The sequence below is a fragment of the Fistularia commersonii genome, chromosome 23 (genome assembly GCF_037954325.1).
Source record: "Fistularia commersonii isolate RoL2024-O1a breed Wild chromosome 23, RoL_Fcom_v1.0, whole genome shotgun sequence".
NCBI lineage: Eukaryota > Metazoa > Chordata > Actinopteri > Syngnathiformes > Fistulariidae > Fistularia > Fistularia commersonii.
This window is the reverse complement of record NC_141306.1, coordinates 4,594,111-4,615,520: the sequence shown is the minus strand read 5'-3', so window position 1 is coordinate 4,615,520 and position 21,410 is coordinate 4,594,111. Positions and strand designations below refer to the sequence as shown.

At 40.4% G+C, this 21,410-nt stretch overlaps 1 protein-coding gene across 1 annotated transcript; it reads left to right on the top strand.

The window, feature by feature from the left end:
* Positions 1 to 3,722: 3,722 nt before the first annotated feature.
* On the top strand, positions 3,723 to 20,513 carry gspt1l (G1 to S phase transition 1, like). The gene is made up of 14 exons (XM_086170297.1): positions 3,723 to 4,178; positions 5,604 to 5,648; positions 11,681 to 11,932; positions 12,731 to 12,764; positions 12,854 to 12,931; positions 13,543 to 13,723; positions 14,552 to 14,706; positions 15,234 to 15,374; positions 15,458 to 15,551; positions 16,769 to 16,849; positions 16,991 to 17,164; positions 17,492 to 17,581; positions 18,372 to 18,540; positions 19,835 to 20,513. Exons 1-14 carry the CDS (start codon positions 3,986 to 3,988, stop codon positions 19,885 to 19,887), a joined length of 1,740 nt encoding a protein of 579 aa, XP_086026423.1. The 5' UTR covers positions 3,723 to 3,985; the 3' UTR covers positions 19,888 to 20,513.
* Positions 20,514 to 21,410: the final 897 nt, after the last annotated feature.

Here is a 21,410-nt window from a genome sequence, read left to right as displayed (position 1 = left end):
TAACTATTTATTACAAAATGCAGTTGTTATTATTTCATGGTAGGACATTTGAATGGGGTTTGTGATACCTAATGAAATGCAAACAGGTGGACAATCTCAGGTGCTGCTCATCCATTGACCCATATTTCAAAACAAGACACAAACACTCCTGTATTTTTTTTTTGGCAGATTCAGTTCCATTTAGCAATTGGTTTCCTTCCTCGTATAAAAAGATTATATTTATTTGACTGTGAAAACATCCTACAGCTGAAAAACCTTGCCTCTGATTATTTCACATCATCTTTCGTTATGAAATCTGATTCTCATTTATTCTCCGTGCTGAATCTCCGTCCGATCAGGTGGCCCTGATCCTCTGTTCTTCAGTAAACTAGCAGCTGCCGAAAGCAAAACCGCCATTATTCAAAACGCAGCAAGAAATGACATTAACTTGAAGAATCTTATGCGAATGTTTTATTTGTCATTAATATGTAAAACATGAAGAGATTTTTTTTTTTTTTTTTGCATTTAATCACTGTGTGATCACTTAAACTTTTCGCTGCCAAAACCGTCCCACTGACCTGGATCCAAGTACTTTTACTTCCCCGTTTTGTAACATTTTCCAAAGTGCCATATCGGACCGCTCCTTCTTGTTTGTTGAACAGATCTTCACTTGCTTCTGCACAGAAGGGACGTTCACCTCGATTTTCCATCTGCTCAGGCTGCTTGAAAGCAAATATGCACTTTATTCATGTTGTTTTCAATGATTTTTATTTGTCTGTAGAATTCCTTCTCGCCACATGAACTAGATGGATTTTAATAAAACTCCTCGGATATCTTCATAGTGGTCTGATTCTCTCTTTCTTAGAGTTTATATCACAATTCTAAGTCAGATTGTCAAACTTTACACAGATTTCAGGGGATTACGGTTGTGCAGAAATAGAAATTAATTTGTGATTGTTGTTTTTATTTTAGCTATTAAGTGTAGAGGAGTGTTACTTACAAACTAAATGTGAAATTACCTTTGAGCAAGGTGAATAATGCAATAATCAGTGGGGATGTGGCGAAGCTTGGGTGGTGGTGATGGTGGAGGTAGTTGTTCTAGGGTCACATAGCAATTGTGAAAATGACCGAACATTAGCCACAGTTTGGAACAGATCCAGATCTAGAGTTTTTTCTTGTTTGCCCTCTATTTGAAATCTTGATCAGCTCTTAAATTTGGTAATCATTTTTGACCGCTGTGAAAGAAAACTGCACATAGATCGGCAAGAAATGAATGACAAGCTTTGATATGAGCAAGAAATTGTGCAAAAATGCACCAAATTGGTCAAATTATATGTGAGAGTGAGATTCAAAGAAGTGTTTGTGGCTTTGAGTACTTGGATCCAGTTGCTAATGGGATATTTACTGTAAAGCGATGCAATGAGTGGATTAAATACATGGGTTTGATTGACTGGTGGAGGAAAGCTCCCTTTCTTAGCACTTATCCTTTGAATAATTACTGATTTTTTTATTAGTTTCATTTGTAAATGATGTTGATGTTATGCAATCACAATACACTGTACCTTGAAATACTTTGTTTCTTTCCAATAGTTGATCGTCATTGAATTTAGTTAAATAAACAAATGCAACCTGCTTTTCATTCTCACAGATGGGACTTGTTTAATGAGCAAACTCTTTGGCCATGTTTTCATCCACGTCATCAAAAATACTGGTCATGTTCACAAAAATTTCGTCTCTGCGGAATAAATTTTAATCCACCCGATCCTGCGGCTCGGATATCATTTAGCCTGTCACGCTTTAGTATGTCTATGTTGCTGTAAAATTATTTTCCCTAGATTCAATACTACAATGTTGCGCTAGGAAGTTTTCTGTTTGTTATTTTTTTTAGTATAAAACAAATTTATAAATCTATGTCCACCATCAGGTGTCTAATGTTATCAGTTGATGACTTATTAAATTGTGAATAGATAACATTATAACTGTGTACCCTCCCCCCATTGTCCAATGTTATTGAGAGTGGAAGTGCCAATGATGGAATGATGCTTTTGCTAAGTAAGTCACTCTATGCAGCACGGCATGACCTTCTCTCGAATGTTTTTCCCCGCACTTCTAGACCTCAATACCTGATCCCTGCACGTTGCCTCACGGAACACACTCCCTCCAAAGCGCTGACTCCACTGTCTCCTTCCTAGCTGAACCTCTAATGTCCCCATAGTGACACCGAATGCTGTGTGAGCAACACAAAATATGGTCACGGAGGGGACCCTGCAGGGTGCAGAATGTGAAAGCCCACAAATCATACCGGGTCCATCTGATAAGCTGCAGAGCTTGAAGTCATGGTTTAAAGCAGCCAAGATCTCTAATTGAAAAACTACATTAATGATATATTAACCTATGAAAGTAATGGATTTGTTGAAGCACAACAATTGATGACTGGTGAAGAAGTAGCTTCAAACCCCCTATTGCTATTAAAATAACAATCAAGGGAGTTCACATGTTTGTTTTTTCTATGGATGAACATCAATTTGTATGTACAAATTCAAAACAAACAACATAGTTCATGTTTTGCTTAAGTTCATGCCTGTTGGTGGTTATCTTGCACGAAAAGCCTGCTTGCTCCGGCTCAACTGAGGCCACTTTAATGCCAGAGGGAAGATTCCAAACCACAATCTATTCAGAGGAGAGAGTGAAAACAATGTCATGTTTTAACTAGCTTTTATATTGTATAATATGATCACACTTTAATTGTGTGTATCGTACAGGGTGATTAGTTCTTAATTGTGTGGCAGTCCTCATATCCTGTCAGGCTTTTTCAATGACTGGTTAATGTGTTAAAGTTACTGATTTATGTCCCATAATATAAGTATGCCTAAATGGAAGACGGTGATCATAATCCGAAATACTTTACTGATCCCGGAGGAAATTGTGTGAAAGATTGTAATATATCTTGGTAGCTTATTTTGAAAGCAGTTTTGGAATGTCACCGTTGATTTAGCCGCCTCATATTCCCACGCCATATGTTTTCCTATTAAGATGTCAATATTTATTGAGCAGACACTCTATCATATGGTCTGTCCAGTTGGACATTTTAAGACAAGGTGAAAGATGTGCAAATTTTGGGAAATACAAAAAGCAAAAGGGTGTTAGTGTTAAAACTTGAGATTAGAGGTTTTGAAAGTGGCATTCTGTGTGCCTGTGTTTACAAATAAGATAGGGCTATATTTTTTTTTTCAAAGACTCTAATGCAATCAAGGCATTTCATTAAACACAGATTTAAATCACCTCAAATAAATCATCTTAAAAGCAGGAACTATCAAATAATCACTGTAGTACTTCAATCACTTTAGAGGATGGACAGAGAAGTCACCTTAATTTTGATGAGCCCAATACACTGCAAGCTCCTTCAGTCAGACATATTAGTTTACTGTCTGGATGTGATTACTGTCCTCAGTAGATTTGTATATCGTGCCAGATTTAATGTTTAAATGACGTCGCTGCTGAGCATAAGTGCACGTACAAAGTACCCGACGTTAACGGATGTCGTTGAACTACAAAGAGTACCAAAGTATTTCTGAACTACAACAAATGTTGGGGCGAATCTGCGGTTGCCGAAAAGGACAGAAACTGTTGACTTAGGGGGAAGGACGCCATCTCATGGGAAATGTAGTTTTATGGCCCAGATGAGACCTAATGGCGTCGTTTTGAGCCCGTTGTTTAAGACTTCATTTCCCAGAGGTCATCACGAGCGGCACGTCGACCGAGGGGACGCATTAGCTCACGCGGACTGTCTCTGGGAGTGCTGAGTCGAATATCCTCTTTAGCGTCTCCGCCGTTAGACACCGGCCGCTATTTTTCAACTGAATCGGACGCTAAACATCGCGACTCAAGTTGGGATTCCCTCCGTCGATCTGAGGGGCGACCGTAACACCGGGTTTTGGGTGGACACTTACGTTGACTAAGAACTGCGTAGCTCAAATCTCACCGTAGTGAAAATCCAAGACCCACGATGGACCCGAGAGACACTGCCCCTGATTCCTGGGAACAAGAGGACGATGTGGAGGCCACAATCGACGGACAGCTTGAACCCGCTTTCACAACCTTGAATGTGAACGCGAAGCCTTTCGTACCCAACGTCAACGCCGCCGAATTTGTCCCGGCTTTTGTCATGAAAGCGCCCTCGGAAAATGTGGATTCTGCTGGTGAGTTGACAGTCACGTTGGGCAGCTACATGGCTAGCTTTGAGCTAGCCTGTTACCGGGCAGGTGCTAGCCCAGACACGCGTTCACGGTACTGCCGTTAGGCGTGTAAATGTAACCCATTTGATGTCCCGTAATGTATTCTACAACGTTTACGCCCATTTGGGGTTACTTCAACATGTACCCACGGTGTGGCTACTTTCTTGTTACTGTCAAACGGTAGAGCCATCACCCCAACCGGCATTAGCTTGCAACCAGCCGGGGTTAGCTAACTTAGCTAGCTCACTGGTTTGAGTGTGTGGCTTCACGGTGGAGGACAGGGCGCCGGCGTCGCTCGATTCTTGAAAGTGGTTTATGCGATTTCTCCGCGCCATCGTTTATTCTGAACACCCTTCCAAAGTGGAGACTGGCGCGGCGTGACTCCCGGCGTGACTGGGTGACCGACCGAGTTCACCTCTTGAATCGAAGTCAAGCTCGTCATTGGAAAGAACTACTGGGAACGGCAGCGTTTGGTGTGACGTGGATTTTGTGACGCATAGCTGGTCAAGTCGGACCAAACTGTCACCGACACGGCGTCAAGGCCAGATGATTAAACAACACAAACGTTTGCAATGCGTCGTGTCTTTCATAAACCAAAGGGTTGGCAGCCACCCAAGCATAGAAAGCGCGTTTTTCGGCGTGAGTCCACCCGATACGGTCAGGTAGGATTCGCGATATATCACGATAGAGACCAACTTTCATTTCCATAGCAATATGTCACGATAACTGCTTACACAAAAGTCACGTGTTAGAGTTCCTATTTTTTTATGCAATGGTTTGAGTTTTAATGAATAATAGAATCACCAGTTTTAACTAATTGAACAGTTTATAGTTACTTGAATTTGCTACGTGGGGGGGCAATACCTTTTTTTATTTTCGTTTTTTTTCTTAGTGATTCTCATTTTCTTTTGCCTTCTACTACCTTTTCAGCTTCAAATTATTATTCGACAGGGAGGCCTCTTGGGTATCTGGTTAACAGCTAAGATAAAGTTTTTGGCTTGTTTGTCCTGCTCACTTCAATTGCAGCAGAATTAAATTGTGATATTGGCGGGCAGACCACTGCTGTCATTAAAAAAACCTGCCCTAAATGTGGCATGACAATTCACACAAAACTACATGATGCCTGTGCACCAATACTCGGAATGCTGCTACATCCCAAAGTACTGCCAGGCTTTTTATAAGAATCTGTATGATGGTAGGTCTGCTTCTTCCCCAGCCTTGACCTTAAAGCCAGAAGGATAATTTTGGTGGACACAAATGAAACACTTTGTTTCTGTTTTTCGCATTTGTGTGATTGAGGCCCTTGAGTCATATTTGTCTTAGTGGTAGTGATATGTGTGCTGTTTATGACAAGTAATCTTACACCTTGCCGTTATCGCTGTTTTTCAGTTGCGGCTGAAAACATATCCACCATGGAGGTGTCAGACAGTGCTGGTATGTAAAGCCCGATTCCCTCTTTGTCATGCCGTAACTGCTTGCCTCATTGTCCTGACATGTGCAGTCCCACACTGTACAGCAAGGATTAACAAAGTCTGTAGTGTCTGTTACATCATGAGCTACTGAGACCCAAAGACAGTTTTATCTGAAGGCTCCACAGTACTTCAGCCGCACTGGTTTCATGCAAGTGCCACACGGTGTCCTTTCAAAGCAAAACTCAAACTGCTAATCCAATAGTTTGATGGAGAACGACCATCAGTTTGTCTCAGTCCCAGGCGCTCATTTGCTGGGAGGCCTTCTTTATCATGTTAACCAGACTCAGTTTTGTGGGACTGAAGACCACAGGAGTTTCTGAGGCTTAGGCTCAACCCACAATTTAAATAATGGGTTGTTCGTTGGGTTTTCATCATCAAATTAGGCTTTTTTTTTATTTTACATGAGTGGCAATTCAATATCCACTATTTTCCAGTTCATGGTTTCCAAAACTTTTTAGATCCACACTTCCCAAATAAAATGTGCTTGAGATATTGGACTTCCTAGCTGATCTTCAAATCATTTCTAGCTGATCTTCAAATCACTTCTTTTAAGTTGTACATTTCTTTTGTTTCAATGTCAGTGTGTATATGTGAGAATTAAAGCAATTTTTTTTTTTATTTCTAATCATTTTTCCATTTCATCATTTCTTGAATTTGCACCCTTGCAACCCCCACCAAAAGAACCACCATTATATCCTATGTCATGTAACTTCTCCCCTTGCATGTTAGGGATAACAGAGAAACTGTCACACCATTAACACCACTGATCTGTTTGCAATACCTTTGGATCTTGTAATTCGAGGGCTTTTGGCTAAATTAACTATAGAGTATCAGGGTGCTTTCAGTTTTACAGTGGCACTAAAGTAAGTTCAAGGAGACATGTCTTCTTTCTTATTTAGAAAATCTGTTTGCTTCACGCATTCTCGAACATGTGGGAGATTGTACACTTTTCATACAGTAGTAAACACAAGTACGTTACAACCTAAATTGAGTAAAAGCTTCCCAACAACTGATTGAAATATCCAGAAAGTAGCTGATGCAACTACTTCCCTCCAAACCTTGTGTATGACCATTTCTCTGGTTTCAAGAATGTTGTCATTCTCCAGTTCTTGTGTGTACTTTTAGACATCCGCAATTATTAACTGATATTGTATTGATTTACTTATTGCTACTTCATTTAAAAAAGCTTGTCAATGACATCAGGATTAGACTTTCCCTGTGACTCAGTCATTCGTCATGTTTTGCGGGCACTCATTATTACATGTCTCAGCCATGACTCAAGACATGTGCATCACACTTAACTGTTAAGTAGGAAGTTCTGTTGTATGTGCAATATAAACAGCTGTTGGCTTGGCCTGGCAAGTCAATCGAGTCGCTGGAACGTAAGCCACGAAGATCTATTAGGTGCCCCGAGTCCAAGTTGAATTTTCTATACCAGGTGTGGGCTAAGGTGTGGTTGCCAGGGCTGGGGAAAGTCATATGTGTGATCTGTGCGTGAAAGAAGTAATGCAATGACTTGTGTGAAATGCATTTACACATGAAGTGGACATGGTCTAGCTTTCTACAATCTGTTGCAGCATGACAGAATGTTTGAAGGAAAATATTCTTGTGAAAAAAAATTGCAAATTCCTAACTTTTGTGAGCATGTCCAAAACATGTGAAAAATAGGTTTCAGCCTTGTTGATGTCTGAAATTGGCAAGTATACTGGATGCACACCCAGCTGCAGCTCTCTCCCTCTGTGGACAGTTATCCTTGGTGTGATCTGCTCCTCACTGTAGTTACTGATAAACCACTGTTTGCAACAACAGCAGGTGTAAATGATAATGGAGCCTCTTTAAGGTCTTCGTGTGTGTGTGTGTGCGTGCGTGCGTGCGTGCATGCGTGCGTGCGCGCGCGCGCCGAACTGACAACACTCCATCCTTAACTGAAGTTGCTAGGGAGGACATTAGAAAGTTTACCCTGACAAGCTGTGTTGACGCACCAGTAGCATTTATCGCTTAAAGGCTCAGAATGAATATATTTGATAAAGATACATGAAGTATCACAAAAACTTTAAAGTAATTAGTTGTGTTGGGGTGCATTCTTATTTTTCTGCAGCTTCAGAAGTGTTACTTTATCTAGCTTGGCAACCAGCTTAAACTGGAGAGTGCAAATTTAAGCTTAACTCCAATGATCTGTGTGCCAAGCCTCCCATGCAACGTGTTTTCCAACAGTTTTGTAAATACCAAGCAGATCAGTCTACTCTCGGACAAAATAGGTTCGGTATGCGGACTATTTTCCACGCAAAGGATGGCTCCAGCCAACTAGAATTATTTGACCTTTGTAGTTCGTTCAATTTAAAGAATAAACAAAAACCTGCGTTTATAGCCTATTGTAGAAATGATCACTGACTGCCAGATGTCCGACACTTTCTAGCGACAATTAGTTCATTGCAGTTTTCTGAGCATCAGCTCTGTGTCGAGCATTTTGTTGTTCTGATTGTTTCTTCCATTGCAGGTGCCATGCACTTTTGGTTGGTTGGTTTTCACTTGCTCTTGATACTATGGTTGTAGGTCTGTTAAGCTGTGGCCAGTGCAGTATTTTGTCTGTGGCCTCAGTACCACGCCCCGCTTACATGAAATAATGTGAAGGGGGGCCGGTAAGTTATTTACCCCTTTGCAAAAATAGCTATTTTCTGTAATTAAAAACACCTCAATGTTGCATATTGAATAGGCTGCTTGTAGAGTCCAGCTGGTTTTGATGTGAGCAGTCCTGCTATGCAATATCAACAAGATCTCACAAGAACATTTTGCAATTATTTTAAAGTTTCACAAGCTGCAAAGAAAGGAGCCATGATTTAATTGATACCGAGTGTGAAGGGAAAATGTCCAATTGGAAGTGTAGCCTATGTTTTTCCAGCTGTAAGTGGGACAGTTTTGCTTCGCTTACCAACAGAAGCCCCTCAAACTTAAAGTTGATGACTAATTCCTGGTCGTATCAAACAGCTGGAGACAGTCATTAGCTGGACAGATGGTGGCGATTTGAGGACTGTTTCTGCTTTCTGTATCACTTCATTAGAGGAAAATGTGAGGGCATTCAGCAAGCTCAGCTCCGGAAAGTTAAGCGACAAGAACTTTTTTGCCTTTTGTCTGTGATGAAAGTGACAGCATTATTCAGTTGTTTGGTCCCGGAAGTTGAAAAAGAATCCGTTTGGTTTTGTCATGTCAAACTAAGTAGCAAAAACACATTTGATTTGTTGTGCCTCGCCTCTTTTAGGCACATGGCTGACGCAGTCTAAACCGGTCGGCATCAGGTGTTTATTTGATTCCCACACCCCCTCTGACTCTATCCACTGTTTGGCTGGATGGCGTGTGTGTGTGTCTACATTTTTATTCAGCTGCCAAAGTCCCTCGCACTTATCTAAAAACTGCCCCTCCATATATTCAACAAAAGAAATGTACAAACCTAGCAATGAGAACAGGCATCCTATAATCTGAATGAAAGTTTTCCAAATCCTCCACATCAATAAAAATGCATGCGGCATGTTCTCCAGAGGACGACGTTAGACAAACCACTTAAAAAGTTTACTGACATATCAGCCCCTATGATGAAGAGAATGAGACATCAGGTTTGAAACGTCAACCTAAACTGAGTTGATGTCATTGAGTCTGCTGACTTTGAGCCTCTGAATGTTGAACAGGGGATGCAAGTGTCTTATTCATTTGTCCTCATCGTTTTATGCTTGTTTTGCAGTATCTTACTGTGAAGCCTCTTTTTGGAGAAGGTGTCTTCTTTCCCAAGAGTGAAGAACTTCCACACTCAAATCGTACATCATTGTTTGTGTGACAAAATCCTCCTGTCTCTGAATGTTTTGAAATTAGACAAACACAAAATCCTTGGACAAACACGTCTTGGCCCATTTTCAGTTCAGATGGAAAAATCATTATTATCCATTAATGAAGCAATTGATCACCTAGTAGTAATTAACTTCTATTCCCTTTAAAATGACCATCAAGCCGTTCTTAGGTGCATGAGCGCCATGTTTTGTCAAATGTTGCCTGTTTTTACTACATAATTTGTTAATAATTGGCTAAATGTTTTAGAGTAAAGCTAGTACCCTACAAAACCTTTTGATTTTGTTTTTCATATCGTGACCTTTTTCCTAATTGATTTGTCACTTCAGACTTAAGCACAATACCTTAGGTGTCATTGTTCTTAAAGGTTTGAAAAAGCTTCCAGTTAGATGCATACTGAACTGGATGTCTGCAGTGCTGGACTGTGTGGGAGTCATAATGTCAGCTCCCTGTTATTATTTCCTATTTAGCCTCATCACTGTCGCGTCTTGTTCTCTGCGGAAGTCTTTTCAAATCATGCTGGGCTGCTACCACGAAGACTGTTTTCTATTGTATGTTAGTGCTCCGTGGATCTTTAAGATATTCAGTTAAATGAAGTCACTTTGTTGCTCACTGAGATTATATTAACAATGTTTGGAGGCCAAACATTTTGGAGGTACCCAAGTGGATATGGCAACTTAAATTCACAGCAAGTTGTCAAATGGTTTTGTGCGTTTTGATGGTAGCAGACTGTAAAATCTAAGTAAACACCACCAGTGTTCATACCAGGTACTAATATGCACCATGACTGTCAACAGAGACACATTTTAGGTAGCAGCAGATTCAGTACGATGCATGTCATAGCCTTCGCCATGTATATAAGTTTGTAGCAGTTTACAGTTGGCAATATCGCCCAAGTGTTACACTTCATCTCTGTAAATGCTTTTCTTTGAATACACACAAGAGGTCGTCACAGTACTGAATCAATGGCTGGAAAAGACACACTCATAATGGCAGAGTACCTCACTCTTCCTCAAATCTTGCTGGGTACCTGATATAAATTCTCAGTCAGACTTTCTTTTTTCGTGAACAGGAAAACCTTCTCAATGTTTGATTCGTGTATTCCGATGGTTTCTGCTGTGTCTTAACCTTGATCTGACATATAGTTTTTAGACTTGAGGACTTGTTGCTTTCAGATTTCATTAGATGTTAGTGGTTGAAAAAGTGCCTTGGTTTCAGTTGAGAATGGTGAGAAGGATGGAGAATACAAGGTGTGGCCAGCTATATGATACTATAATGGCATCACAATACTGGTCATGTACTAGGCTTATAAGTATGATTTCTTAGGGAGTTATAAGATTATGTTTTATGCCCAGTGCTGTCTGACTCCACTAGCTGTGTACCAGCCCTGTTGCTGTCATGCTGCAGCTTCCATGCCAGCAAAATGCTCTGGCCAACAGCCCACATTATCAGCATTGGTAATGGCATTTATGGCATGTACACAGTGCTGCGTGTTTAAAATAAACTCAGAGAATTGATTAACTCAATGTTGAGAAATATCATGTTGTTGCATTCCATGTAAATCCTTGACAAGAGGATTGGCCTGGTCCAATTATTAGCATCAGTTAAAAATACATGGACAAAAATGACTGCCTGCAGATGAATTGCAGATTAATTCACCATGAAAATAAATGTACATTCTGGCACCTCATGATGATACATGTCAATTAATACTTAATTGTCTACACTACGGCTGTGCCCTAAAGAAAACAGAACTCTGACTATACAGCCTTTGGTTAATGGTCTGCGTTCTGAATTAGTCTGAAGCCTCTGTATTACTCTCATTACCTTTTTTCAAATAGCTGGTTGAGGTTTTTTCTGTGGTTTCACATCAATATTGATATTATGCTTGATGTCCCATTGATGACATTGTTTTATAACCATAGGACCAAGGAGTCAAAATCTTTGTGACTCAACAACTAGAACTTAAAATATTACAGAAAAGTATGCTCTAAAAAGTAAAATTAATCTAAATATATGTATGTAGCTACGTCGTTAGGGTTAGATACTCTTGAATTGTCTTTGTAAAACAAGAGAAGCTGTAGCTCATCTTGCATTTCACTTAACCTTGTTTTTGAACCCAAACAAAAGGCAGTTTTGAGAATGTGTATGCCACCGCAGGTCCGGTGGAGAACGGAGACACAGAGATGACCACAGAGGAACCCTGGGACCAGAAAGAAGCTGAGCCCAATGAGGATGAGCCAGGAGGTGGGTCCTGTGGTGATCGGGGACCAGGGGGGGCACCGACACCAGAGGAAGGTGCTCCGGAGATGATGGAGGAGGAGGAGGAAACGCCAGTACCCAAGGGTCCACCAACACAGCCAGATGCCCCCAAGAAGGAACACATCAATGTTGTGTTCATCGGACACGTAGGTCAGTGCAAACGCATGGATACTGTTCAAAAATTCTAAGTTAAACTAGCAGGGCCAACCTCAATAGTTGTCATTTCAAAGGAATCACACATACATGAATTCCAATGTTGTAGTTTCACATGGAGATGTGCACTATAGATGTTTTCACTCCATTGTCCTATCAGTTGCAAATATCGCAAATAGTGATTTGCAAAACACATGCATTTTTCAAGGTGTTTTGAATGGTGGAAAATGCAAATGATTGACAGAGGAGGAAATAAATAGTTTGACTGATATCCCTCTCAAGCTACTGTGGTTTATGTTGTGTGTTATTCCCTGTTGACTCCGTTGTCTGGAGGGCAAATGTGTCTATCATCAGTAAGTGACCTCCTATTGGCCATTTATTATCATTTTTGCCTGTCAAGGCTCAACTTCCTTAGTGTTGTCCTTGCATTTTGCCATCAACAGTCTGATTCTTTTATCAACAGAATAGCATTTGTCAAACTGTTTTGCCTTTAGCAAAGTAGGAATTACACTGTTTAGGGAACCACATCTCTACACTGTGCATGTGACAATAAACGTTTGGAATCTTGAATCTTTTATGTACGTAAAGCTGGAACCAGAGTGATAGACTCAACGGAATTTCGATTTCCATATGAAAAACGTAAATGCAAAAAAATAAAAATAAAGATAATTGTGATATGTATTTTTTTTTATTTGACATTCAAGCATTTGGATTTGTTGGATCATCTGTTGATACAAACAAAAATTATTTGCAAAACAGATGGCATTGAAACCACACTTTGTGCTTCTTCTCCAGATGCTGGCAAATCCACTATCGGTGGACAAATCATGTAAGTAGAAATGGCCTCTCTCACTGGGAGCATCCACTTTGACTGAATCAATCCTCTTATGTTGCGCATCGCTCTCTCTTCAACCACAGGTATCTCACAGGCATGGTGGACAAGAGAACCTTAGAGAAGTATGAAAGAGAAGCCAAGGAGAAGAACCGGGAAACCTGGTGAGTGGATACAAGGAAGTGCCTTTGTACATACTGTATAAAAGCTGATCATATTTGCTTGCAGAAGCTGATCACTGTATTAGATTGTAGGTTTGTTTGATTGTAAGTTTAATTAAGTATATATTGCATATTGTTTGTCAGACCCTGCCTCTTGTGGCTAGCCACAAAGAACTTTGACTTCTGTAGTTTAGCTTTGCTTTGCTTTTGCATCAGGGCAGAAAGAATTTTTAACACTTTGCTAGAGATATCAGCCTAAGTGTGACAATGGAAGTAAACGAAGTTCAAAATAGAGCCCCTTTCAGCAAAAATGTATTTTTCAACAGCTAAAGGAGGAACAAGAAACCCTGGCATTCACGCACAAAGACATGCGTAGATGTTAACAAGTTGTAACGTGTAATATCAAGAAGCGTGCACATTGGCTGTTTTGATCCATGTCACCTGGTGCTCTGTGCTCCTCATTGTCTGTTGCTATAAAGGAGAAATATTCCTATAATAGATAATTCTTATTATGGGTCCCAAGTGAATGATAGAAGAGAAAATAAATAAATGTCTCAGACTCAAACATGACAACCCATTTCTTTCAGTGAGATTAACCCCAGTGTGTCTTTCAGGTATCTGTCTTGGGCCTTGGACACCAATCAAGAGGAGAGGGATAAAGGCAAGACTGTGGAAGTGGGCCGGGCTTACTTTGAGACCGACAAAAAGCACTTTACCATCCTAGATGCTCCGGGCCACAAGAGCTTCGTGCCCAACATGATTGGTGGAGCATCGCAAGCAGATCTGGCTGTTCTGGTGAGTGCAGGAAGACATCCTGTTAAGTTGAGCTGTAAATGATGCTCAGCTGTTCTATTCAAGAGTACATTCCTGCCCCACTATCTTCTCAGGCTCTAAACCTTGGTAATGTTTCTATTCCACTGACTGTTGCTGATATTTAAAAAACAGATACCTAGCTGACTTTGGAAATCCCGATAATGATACCCAATACAACCTGCAATACATCAACACTCTCAATATCAATCCTATCCGGTGACGCTGGACTCAAACTGCACTTTCTTGAGTGTTTTCACTGCGGGAGCATTTGACAGTCTGGACAGTATATGTAAGACTCTGTATCTACATGGTCTCTTTTCAAAAAGGAGGGACATGGCACTGCACATGGGTGTTAACCGTGTTAACAAATTATATAAGAGGCTCCAGGTCCAATTGGAATCAAATCAATTCCAAAAAGATGTTGATAGAGCATGAAGACAGCTGTCTATTAACAAGAACATACCAGCACATATTTAATAAACAGACACAAGGACAGTTGCTGTTTAAATTTGTGACACATCATTGGTCTTTGGATTAATTGCCAAATTTCCCTCCTTCTTTAATATGTTAAGTATAATGTTAATGTTAAGAAAAATGTTTTCCATTCTCTGACAGTACTGCTGTCATCAAGTAGAACAGCAGTTCCTGCTGTTCTTAAAGAGCAAACATTGGTCCAATTTCTGCTTTGTATTTTTTTCATGACTACAAATAATCCAAACAACTCTTCATGGTATGTTTAGTATTTTCAAGGTCAAAGTTTTGTGATTAATCAGCCTATTCAAAAACCCATATAAATTTTCTCCTCCCCAGGTGATCTCTGCCAGGAAAGGAGAATTTGAAACTGGGTTTGAGAAGGGTGGACAGACACGGGAGCATGCCATGTTGGCCAAAACAGCTGGGGTCAAGCACCTGATTGTACTGGTGAATAAAATGGACGATCCTACGGTCAACTGGAGTCTGGAGAGGTGAGCAAAGGCCTGAAGTTAGCAGTGATACTTTTTCTCTTAACAAATAAACTCAATGGTTCTGAAATTCAGGAGACTGAAAGGACTTGAAAATGCTTGATTATTTTCAACATTGAAATTAGAATGAAATCACCAACATCAGCATGAAAGTCAAGGCGACCCCAATACAAAATGAAAGAAATAATATGACAGAATTGTGTGTGTGTGTGTGTGTGTGTGTGTGTGTGTGTGTGTGTGTGTGTGTGTGTGTGTGTGTGTGTGTGTGTGTGTGTGTGTGTGTGTGTGTGTGTGTGTGTGTGTGTGTGTGTGTGTGTGTGTGTGTGTGTGTGTGTGTGTGTGTGTGTGTGTGTGTGTGTGTGAGAGAGACAGTACATGTTGGCCATTGCATGTGAAACAATTCATCCAATGGGTTACATGCTATACTTGTGTCTTTCATTGGTTCTGTTTTGTGAGGGCTAACTATGCTAATTGACTGTTTTTTTTTTTTGTTTGTTTTTTTATATTATCCCTATTGTGTTGATGCTCAGGTATGAAGAGTGTAAGGAGAAATTAGTGCCATTTTTGAAGAAGGTTGGTTTCAACCCGAAGAAAGACATTCATTTCATGCCGTGCTCTGGGCTGACAGGGGCCAACCTGAAGGAGCCCACCGACATGTGCTCGTGGTACACGTAAGTCCTTCAGCACTTTGCAAATCTCCTCTTCCTGTTCATTGTTCTCTTCTAAATACTCTCTCAATCCGGTGTCTTCACAGAGGTTTACCATTCATTCCACATTTGGACAGTTTGCCAAATTTCAACAGATCCAGTGATGGACCTGTCAGATTGCCCATCGTAGACAAATACAAGGTGAGAAACTGGCTTGCATGCAAAACCACAATTCTGTAATTATATTTCTGTTGCTTTTAAAATGTGTTCATTGAAACCATATTGACGAGTGACGCAGGCTGGAATGGGTTCCAGGTGGTGCCACATTTCGTACAAGGGCGTAGAATATAGATGCTGTACTGTTATCCATTGGTGTCTAGATAATTTTCACGACCATTATGAAATAATCTGGCACATCCTCCTGACTTGCTGTGCCAGTCTCTGTATTTAATGCTGCTGCGTTCCTCTTCTTTTTCATGAATTTATTTATTTTTAATACCGTTTTAATAATTTAAAATTAGTATCAGAAACTAATCAATGCTTGAATATATGGAACAGGTCTGATGCTACAAAGCTCTTTAGTTAATGGGTGAATATGTGGGAAACTGAGTTGGTGCAACTATGTTACATCACTATGAATCATCATATTCCCTGTCTTTATATTCTCAGAATTTTAAATTCTGAAATAACTGTTGGAACTTCAAAAGGGGAAGTAAATTTTCATTTTCATTTTTAGGTCATATTCTTGGTCAACTTGACTATCATCTCATGTCACTTAAACCGCATGAGTTCTGTCAGATAAAAATGGTATCACAGCAAACTTTGGTATTAGAAAAATGTGCATGTAATAGATTCAGACCCAATCAATGGCGTGAATAATCCATGTGCAGGCTCTTGGGGACTGAAATGTAATGGCTTTTATTAAGTCATGTAGGAATAATATAAATAAGTATTTGTGTGTATATTTCCAGAGACACTAGGCCGTTTGGAATGAAATTCCCTTCCATGATCACAGATAACTTTATTTTTAATTAATAACCTCATATATGTATATGGAATAAATGTCCGAGATACCATCAGCATCATTAAGTAGCTCATATGACTACCTGATAGATCTAAAGTTAGTGTATCAGGGATAGACTGAGCCCACCCGTCTGTCTGACCTCATTATTTAAAAGTACAACTTAAGATCTATTCACATTATTTTATTTTAATTCTTATTTGTCAATTTCAAAAATGGATGGTAAAGCATAGTAGATACACTACAAGGCCAAAGTAAATCCACACATTTTTTGTCCCTATGGTTTATAGCAGCTTTAAAATGAATTTACGTATTTCAGTGTTCACGTTCGCTATTCATTGACTGCCTCTTTGGATTTTTCTTTGCAATCCATTAACTCGTCTTGTGACTCCCTCAGGACATGGGCACTGTGGTTCTGGGCAAGCTAGAGTCGGGCTCCATCAGTAAAGCACAGCAACTAGTCATGATGCCAAACAGGGTGAGACATGGCACAGTGACTGCCTCTGCGGTTACTAGTGTTTTACAGTGCAGCAATATTCTTTAAGTACCAAGAACAAGCAGACGGGCACATTTTTTAATGTCATTAATTTTTTGATTGATCATCTCCTCCCCCACGCAGCACGTAGTAGAGGTGTTGAGCCTCTTGTCCGACGATGTAGAGACGGACGACGCAGGACCAGGGGAAAATCTCAAGCTGAGGCTGAAGGGCATAGAGGAGGAGGAAATCTTGCCCGGCTTCATCCTGTGTAATGCAGAGAACCTCTGCCATTCGGGGCGCATGTTCGATGCCCAGGTCAGGAAACAGGCCAGGGCCACCTTGTCTCACGCATTCCCTGTGATCGCAATAGAAAATAGAGCTCTCGGCTAGAAAACACATTTCTCTGAAGGTTTAAATTTGATCCGACGAATACCAGGGGCCATAGACCATAATCAAAAAATGATATCACGGCATAAAACAGTTATAGCTATACTTCATTGTTCACGGTTTAAGTAGATAAACCCTACTTGTCTCACCAAAAGTATTTTGTGTGTCCCATTGACATTTTATTGTAGAGAATAATGAGTTATTTCTTGAGACGGCATTTCCTTTTCCTGATATCTGTCTTCCTTTTCTTCACAGATTGTGATCATTGAACACAAATCCATCATCTGTCCAGGTTACAACGCAGTTCTTCACATTCACACCTGCATTGAAGAAGTGCAGATTACGGTAAGGCTTCAGATGTCACCTGTTGGGGGGGGTTTAATAAAATTGAATGGAAACTGAGACAAGAATAGATGGCACTTTGAGAGAGCAGCAGCTCTGTTCGGAAGTGCAGTGAAGTAAGAACTACTTTTTAATTCTGAAGTCACATGTTCTTCTGTTGTCGGTTTCTAATTAACAGTGTAGAAGGAGATTTTTATTTTTCATTTGGCTAAATTATTGTGTTTTGTTTGTATTTTCTCTTTCTAATCGTTTATGTATAGTTCATTTTAGGAAAGCAAATGAGCTTAAGCCATAAATGTTTTACTACTCTACATGGTCGTCGCTTATGCTTTATTTGTCACTTTACAAATACAGAGTAAAAAATCATTTTGCCTCTGCTGGCAGCAGATGGTAGAAATCTTGCCAAGGATCTTAGGACTCTTGGAAAATATGAATTGAATGAGTGGTCAAATTCCCTTTCAATTAAAAAATTAAAGCCATCAAGAGAGGTATATCCTGCAGCGCTTAAATTTCCCACAACTTGGCAGCTGGCATTTAATGAAAACCAACACAAACTAAAACCTGCAAAAATGCAGGCATTATTGTGGAGGTTTTATATTTGAAAATAGCTGAATCGGTTGAAATTTGTATTTTAACTGTTTAAAATCCTCCAGCTATTTTCTCAGGCTGTTATCTTCTTTTAAGAATGATCACAATAGTGGGTTCATTGATGTCTGTTATTTTAACTTAATATATAATTACAAGTGTTTGTCTTTCGTCCCACCTGATATTCTATGACTGGTTTCCCCCTCAGGCCTTAATCTGTCTGGTAGACAAAAAGTCGGGAGAGAAGAGTAAGACACGACCACGATTCGTCAAACAGGACCAGGTCTGCATTGCACGTCTGCGCACAGCGGGGACCATTTGCCTCGAGACCTTTAAAGATTTTCCTCAGATGGGACGGTTTACCTTACGGGATGAAGGTAAAGCTCACGGAATCAAAGATGACCTTCCACATGTTTACTATTATGCGCTCATATCTTAGTTCCCGCACAAAGGCGCCTAGAAAGAGAACACTATGGGTTTTTCTTGATTTTTAAATCTGTCAGCATTACATGTGGCTCACAGTTACTGATAAGAGGTGTATCTGTCTCTGTACAAATATGGATGAAATAAGCAGTTCTATAATGAAATGCAATAGCTGTAGAAGAACATCTTATTGTCAGTCAAACCACCCGGAGCTGCTCCTTAAAACACAGTGAGAACTCCAATTCCTCCTTACGCAGCTGCCTCCAAGCCATTGTGCTCAACAGGGCTCAAAACACCCCGCTCAGTTTCCTTAAGGGATATGGTGGACTCTGTTTGACAGAAAAACATATGCTGGTGCAGGAGGTTTCTACGTCAGGCATGAGCAGTACTTGGAGCATGATGGTGCAGGAATTCAGGCCCCTGTCCAACTTAAAAAAAAAAGAGAGAGAATCAGCCCCTGGATTCTTCCAAAATCCTGCCATTCATAGACCTTTCGTTTTTGATCAGTGTGAGCCAAACTTTGTCAACCAAAAGGAGACGCCTAAAACGACATCAGTATGGGAAAAAATGTGTGTGAACTGATGAGCCAGATACTGTATGCAAGTGGTAGGTTTTGTGATGACTTCACTACATAGAGGGTTTCCCACCAGTTGTATCAAACACAGATGTATGCAGGCATATCCGCACCAACACGCACATTCAATCAAACCACATGCTCGCTGGATAAGAACCCTAGCCAACTACCAACCAGTTTTGCTGATAAATACTTAAGGTGTGTGTGTGTGTGTGTGTGTGTGTGTGTGTGTGTGTGTGTGTGTGTGTGTGTGTGTGTGTGTGTGTGTGTGTGTGTGTGTGTGTGTGTGTGTGTGTGTGTGTGTGTGTGTGTGTGTGTGTGTGTGTGTGTGTGTGTGTGTGTGTGTGTGTGTGTGTGTGTGTGTGTGTGTGTGTGTGTGTGTGTGTGTGTGTGTGTGTGTGTGTGTGTGTGTGTGTGTGTGTTTTGAACAACATCCCATATCCACAACAAAGTCCTGTGTGTTCTGTAAACTGCATTCATTTGGGACCCATGCAAACTGAACCCAAAGGCTTGTACTGGGTCTTTGGTATAAATACACTCCTTATCTGTTAAACTGTGTGTGCTGTTGTTGCTTACCTCGCCAAAATGTCTCCAAAGTGAGGAATGATTTGTGCGCTGATAGCTGAAGCTTTGACGTCAAGCGGTCCCAATCAACTGCCGCTTTGTGTTTTTAGGTAAAACCATCGCCATCGGAAAGGTGCTGAAACTGGTTGCCGAGCGGGACTGAGCGAGATGGAGTTGCCTGAACGTCGTGATCAGAAGGAACGCGTGGAGTCCGGTTAGACCCCGCCCTCACTGGTGTCAGTGGCGACGGCGACCCCCTCTCATGCCCCCCCCTTCTGCGTGCCGAAGATCAGCTTCAGAAACTACTTACGTGATCAAGACAAACCTGTTTTTAAGCAAATGAAAACAAAGATGAAGTCCACACGAGTCAGCTTTCTCATATTGAGAGCTCAGCTATGCCATTTCTGGGTTTGCCCCCCACCCCCTTTCCCCTCTACCCTCAGTCTGGTCTACTTACGATGACATGATTCTTTTTTTTTCCCAGTTTTTTTTTAATTGCTTTCATAAATGACATTGACAAATGGCAGAAGTTATATCTGTAAACAGTTGTGGACCAGGATTTTTGCTTGGAGATAAAAAAAAAAAAAAAAAAAGATTTTCAGAAGTAAATTGAAAAAGAATTAGTTTGAAAGGACTTCAATTGAAACCAAATGTTTATTTTGGGTGTACATGTCTCCCTTTGCTTTGACCCAGTTTTTGGTTTCTCATGTGGCGTTCTGGCAGTGTGCTTGAGCGTGTTCAAATCCTATTAAAGCAAACAACTATGACAATAAAATATGAAATTGGGAAGAACGAAGCGTGTTCATTTAAAGACAGAATTCTGTGGGGAGCTGCGTATTTCACAATTTACCTTATGATCAGTTTTTAAGCACCCGTCAGTTACAATCAACTGAGAAATTGATCATTTGAACTGTATTCAATCTGAGTTATATTTTTTTTTGCATAATTATGGCAGTTTATTCTTTTAATCCTGTTTTATTTTTAAATTGCTTTTACTGTTATGCGTTTTGAACAAACATCATGCCTTGCACCACAAAGAATTGATGGTTGATCAAGGAAACATAAGGTTCAATGGTTCAGTATGACGTGTCACCAAGGTAACTGAGGCTGTAGACCTACAATGAGACATGTCACCGTGGTAACTGATGTGATGGACATGTGGCAGGTTATGTCTCCGTGGTAACTCGTGCTGCAGAGCTATGGTGGGACGTAGTGATGGGATCGAATGCTGTTGGCCTTTCCTGCTCTGAAGCTGGTTGAGATTTAAATAAATGATCAAAATCTGTTCTATTACTTCCCTCTGATCACTTGTCTTGTGGAATAACATCCTATTCTCAGGAGCAACATGTTTGCTGTCCAGGGAGCCCCGCTAGTGCCTCCAACTACAAGCTCTTACCGCAAGTCGAGTGAGTGTGTTCCGTGGACCCGACGGGGGGAGCCCCAGCCTTATTTTTACAGGAGAAGCTGTTTTAAGTGGGCATCTAAAGTTTTTCTATTTGTCATAAAAATAATTTGCATACAGATTGTTTGGAACTGTCATACTACAAGAAAAACATTGTATAGTTTTTAGAATGTTAAGTTGGTTGGGTTTCCTACAGCCTTTCTTTTAGTTATTGATAATCTGCAAATCCTTGTTCTTGAGATTTACTGCAGAACATTTGAGTCTTTTTATATATATATATATAT

Bases quoted from the DNA above. Each gene is read 5' to 3' on its own strand.
- gspt1l (XM_086170297.1), top strand. From the start codon at position 3,986: ATGGACCCGAGAGACACTGCCCCTGATTCCTGGGAACAAGAGGACGAT. The intron at 5,649-11,680 runs GTATGTAAAGCC...ATGCCACCGCAG, and splicing joins GGAGGTGTCAGACAGTGCTG to GTCCGGTGGAGAACGGAGAC. The intron at 16,850-16,990 runs GTGAGACATGGC...TCCCCCACGCAG, and splicing joins TAGTCATGATGCCAAACAGG to CACGTAGTAGAGGTGTTGAG.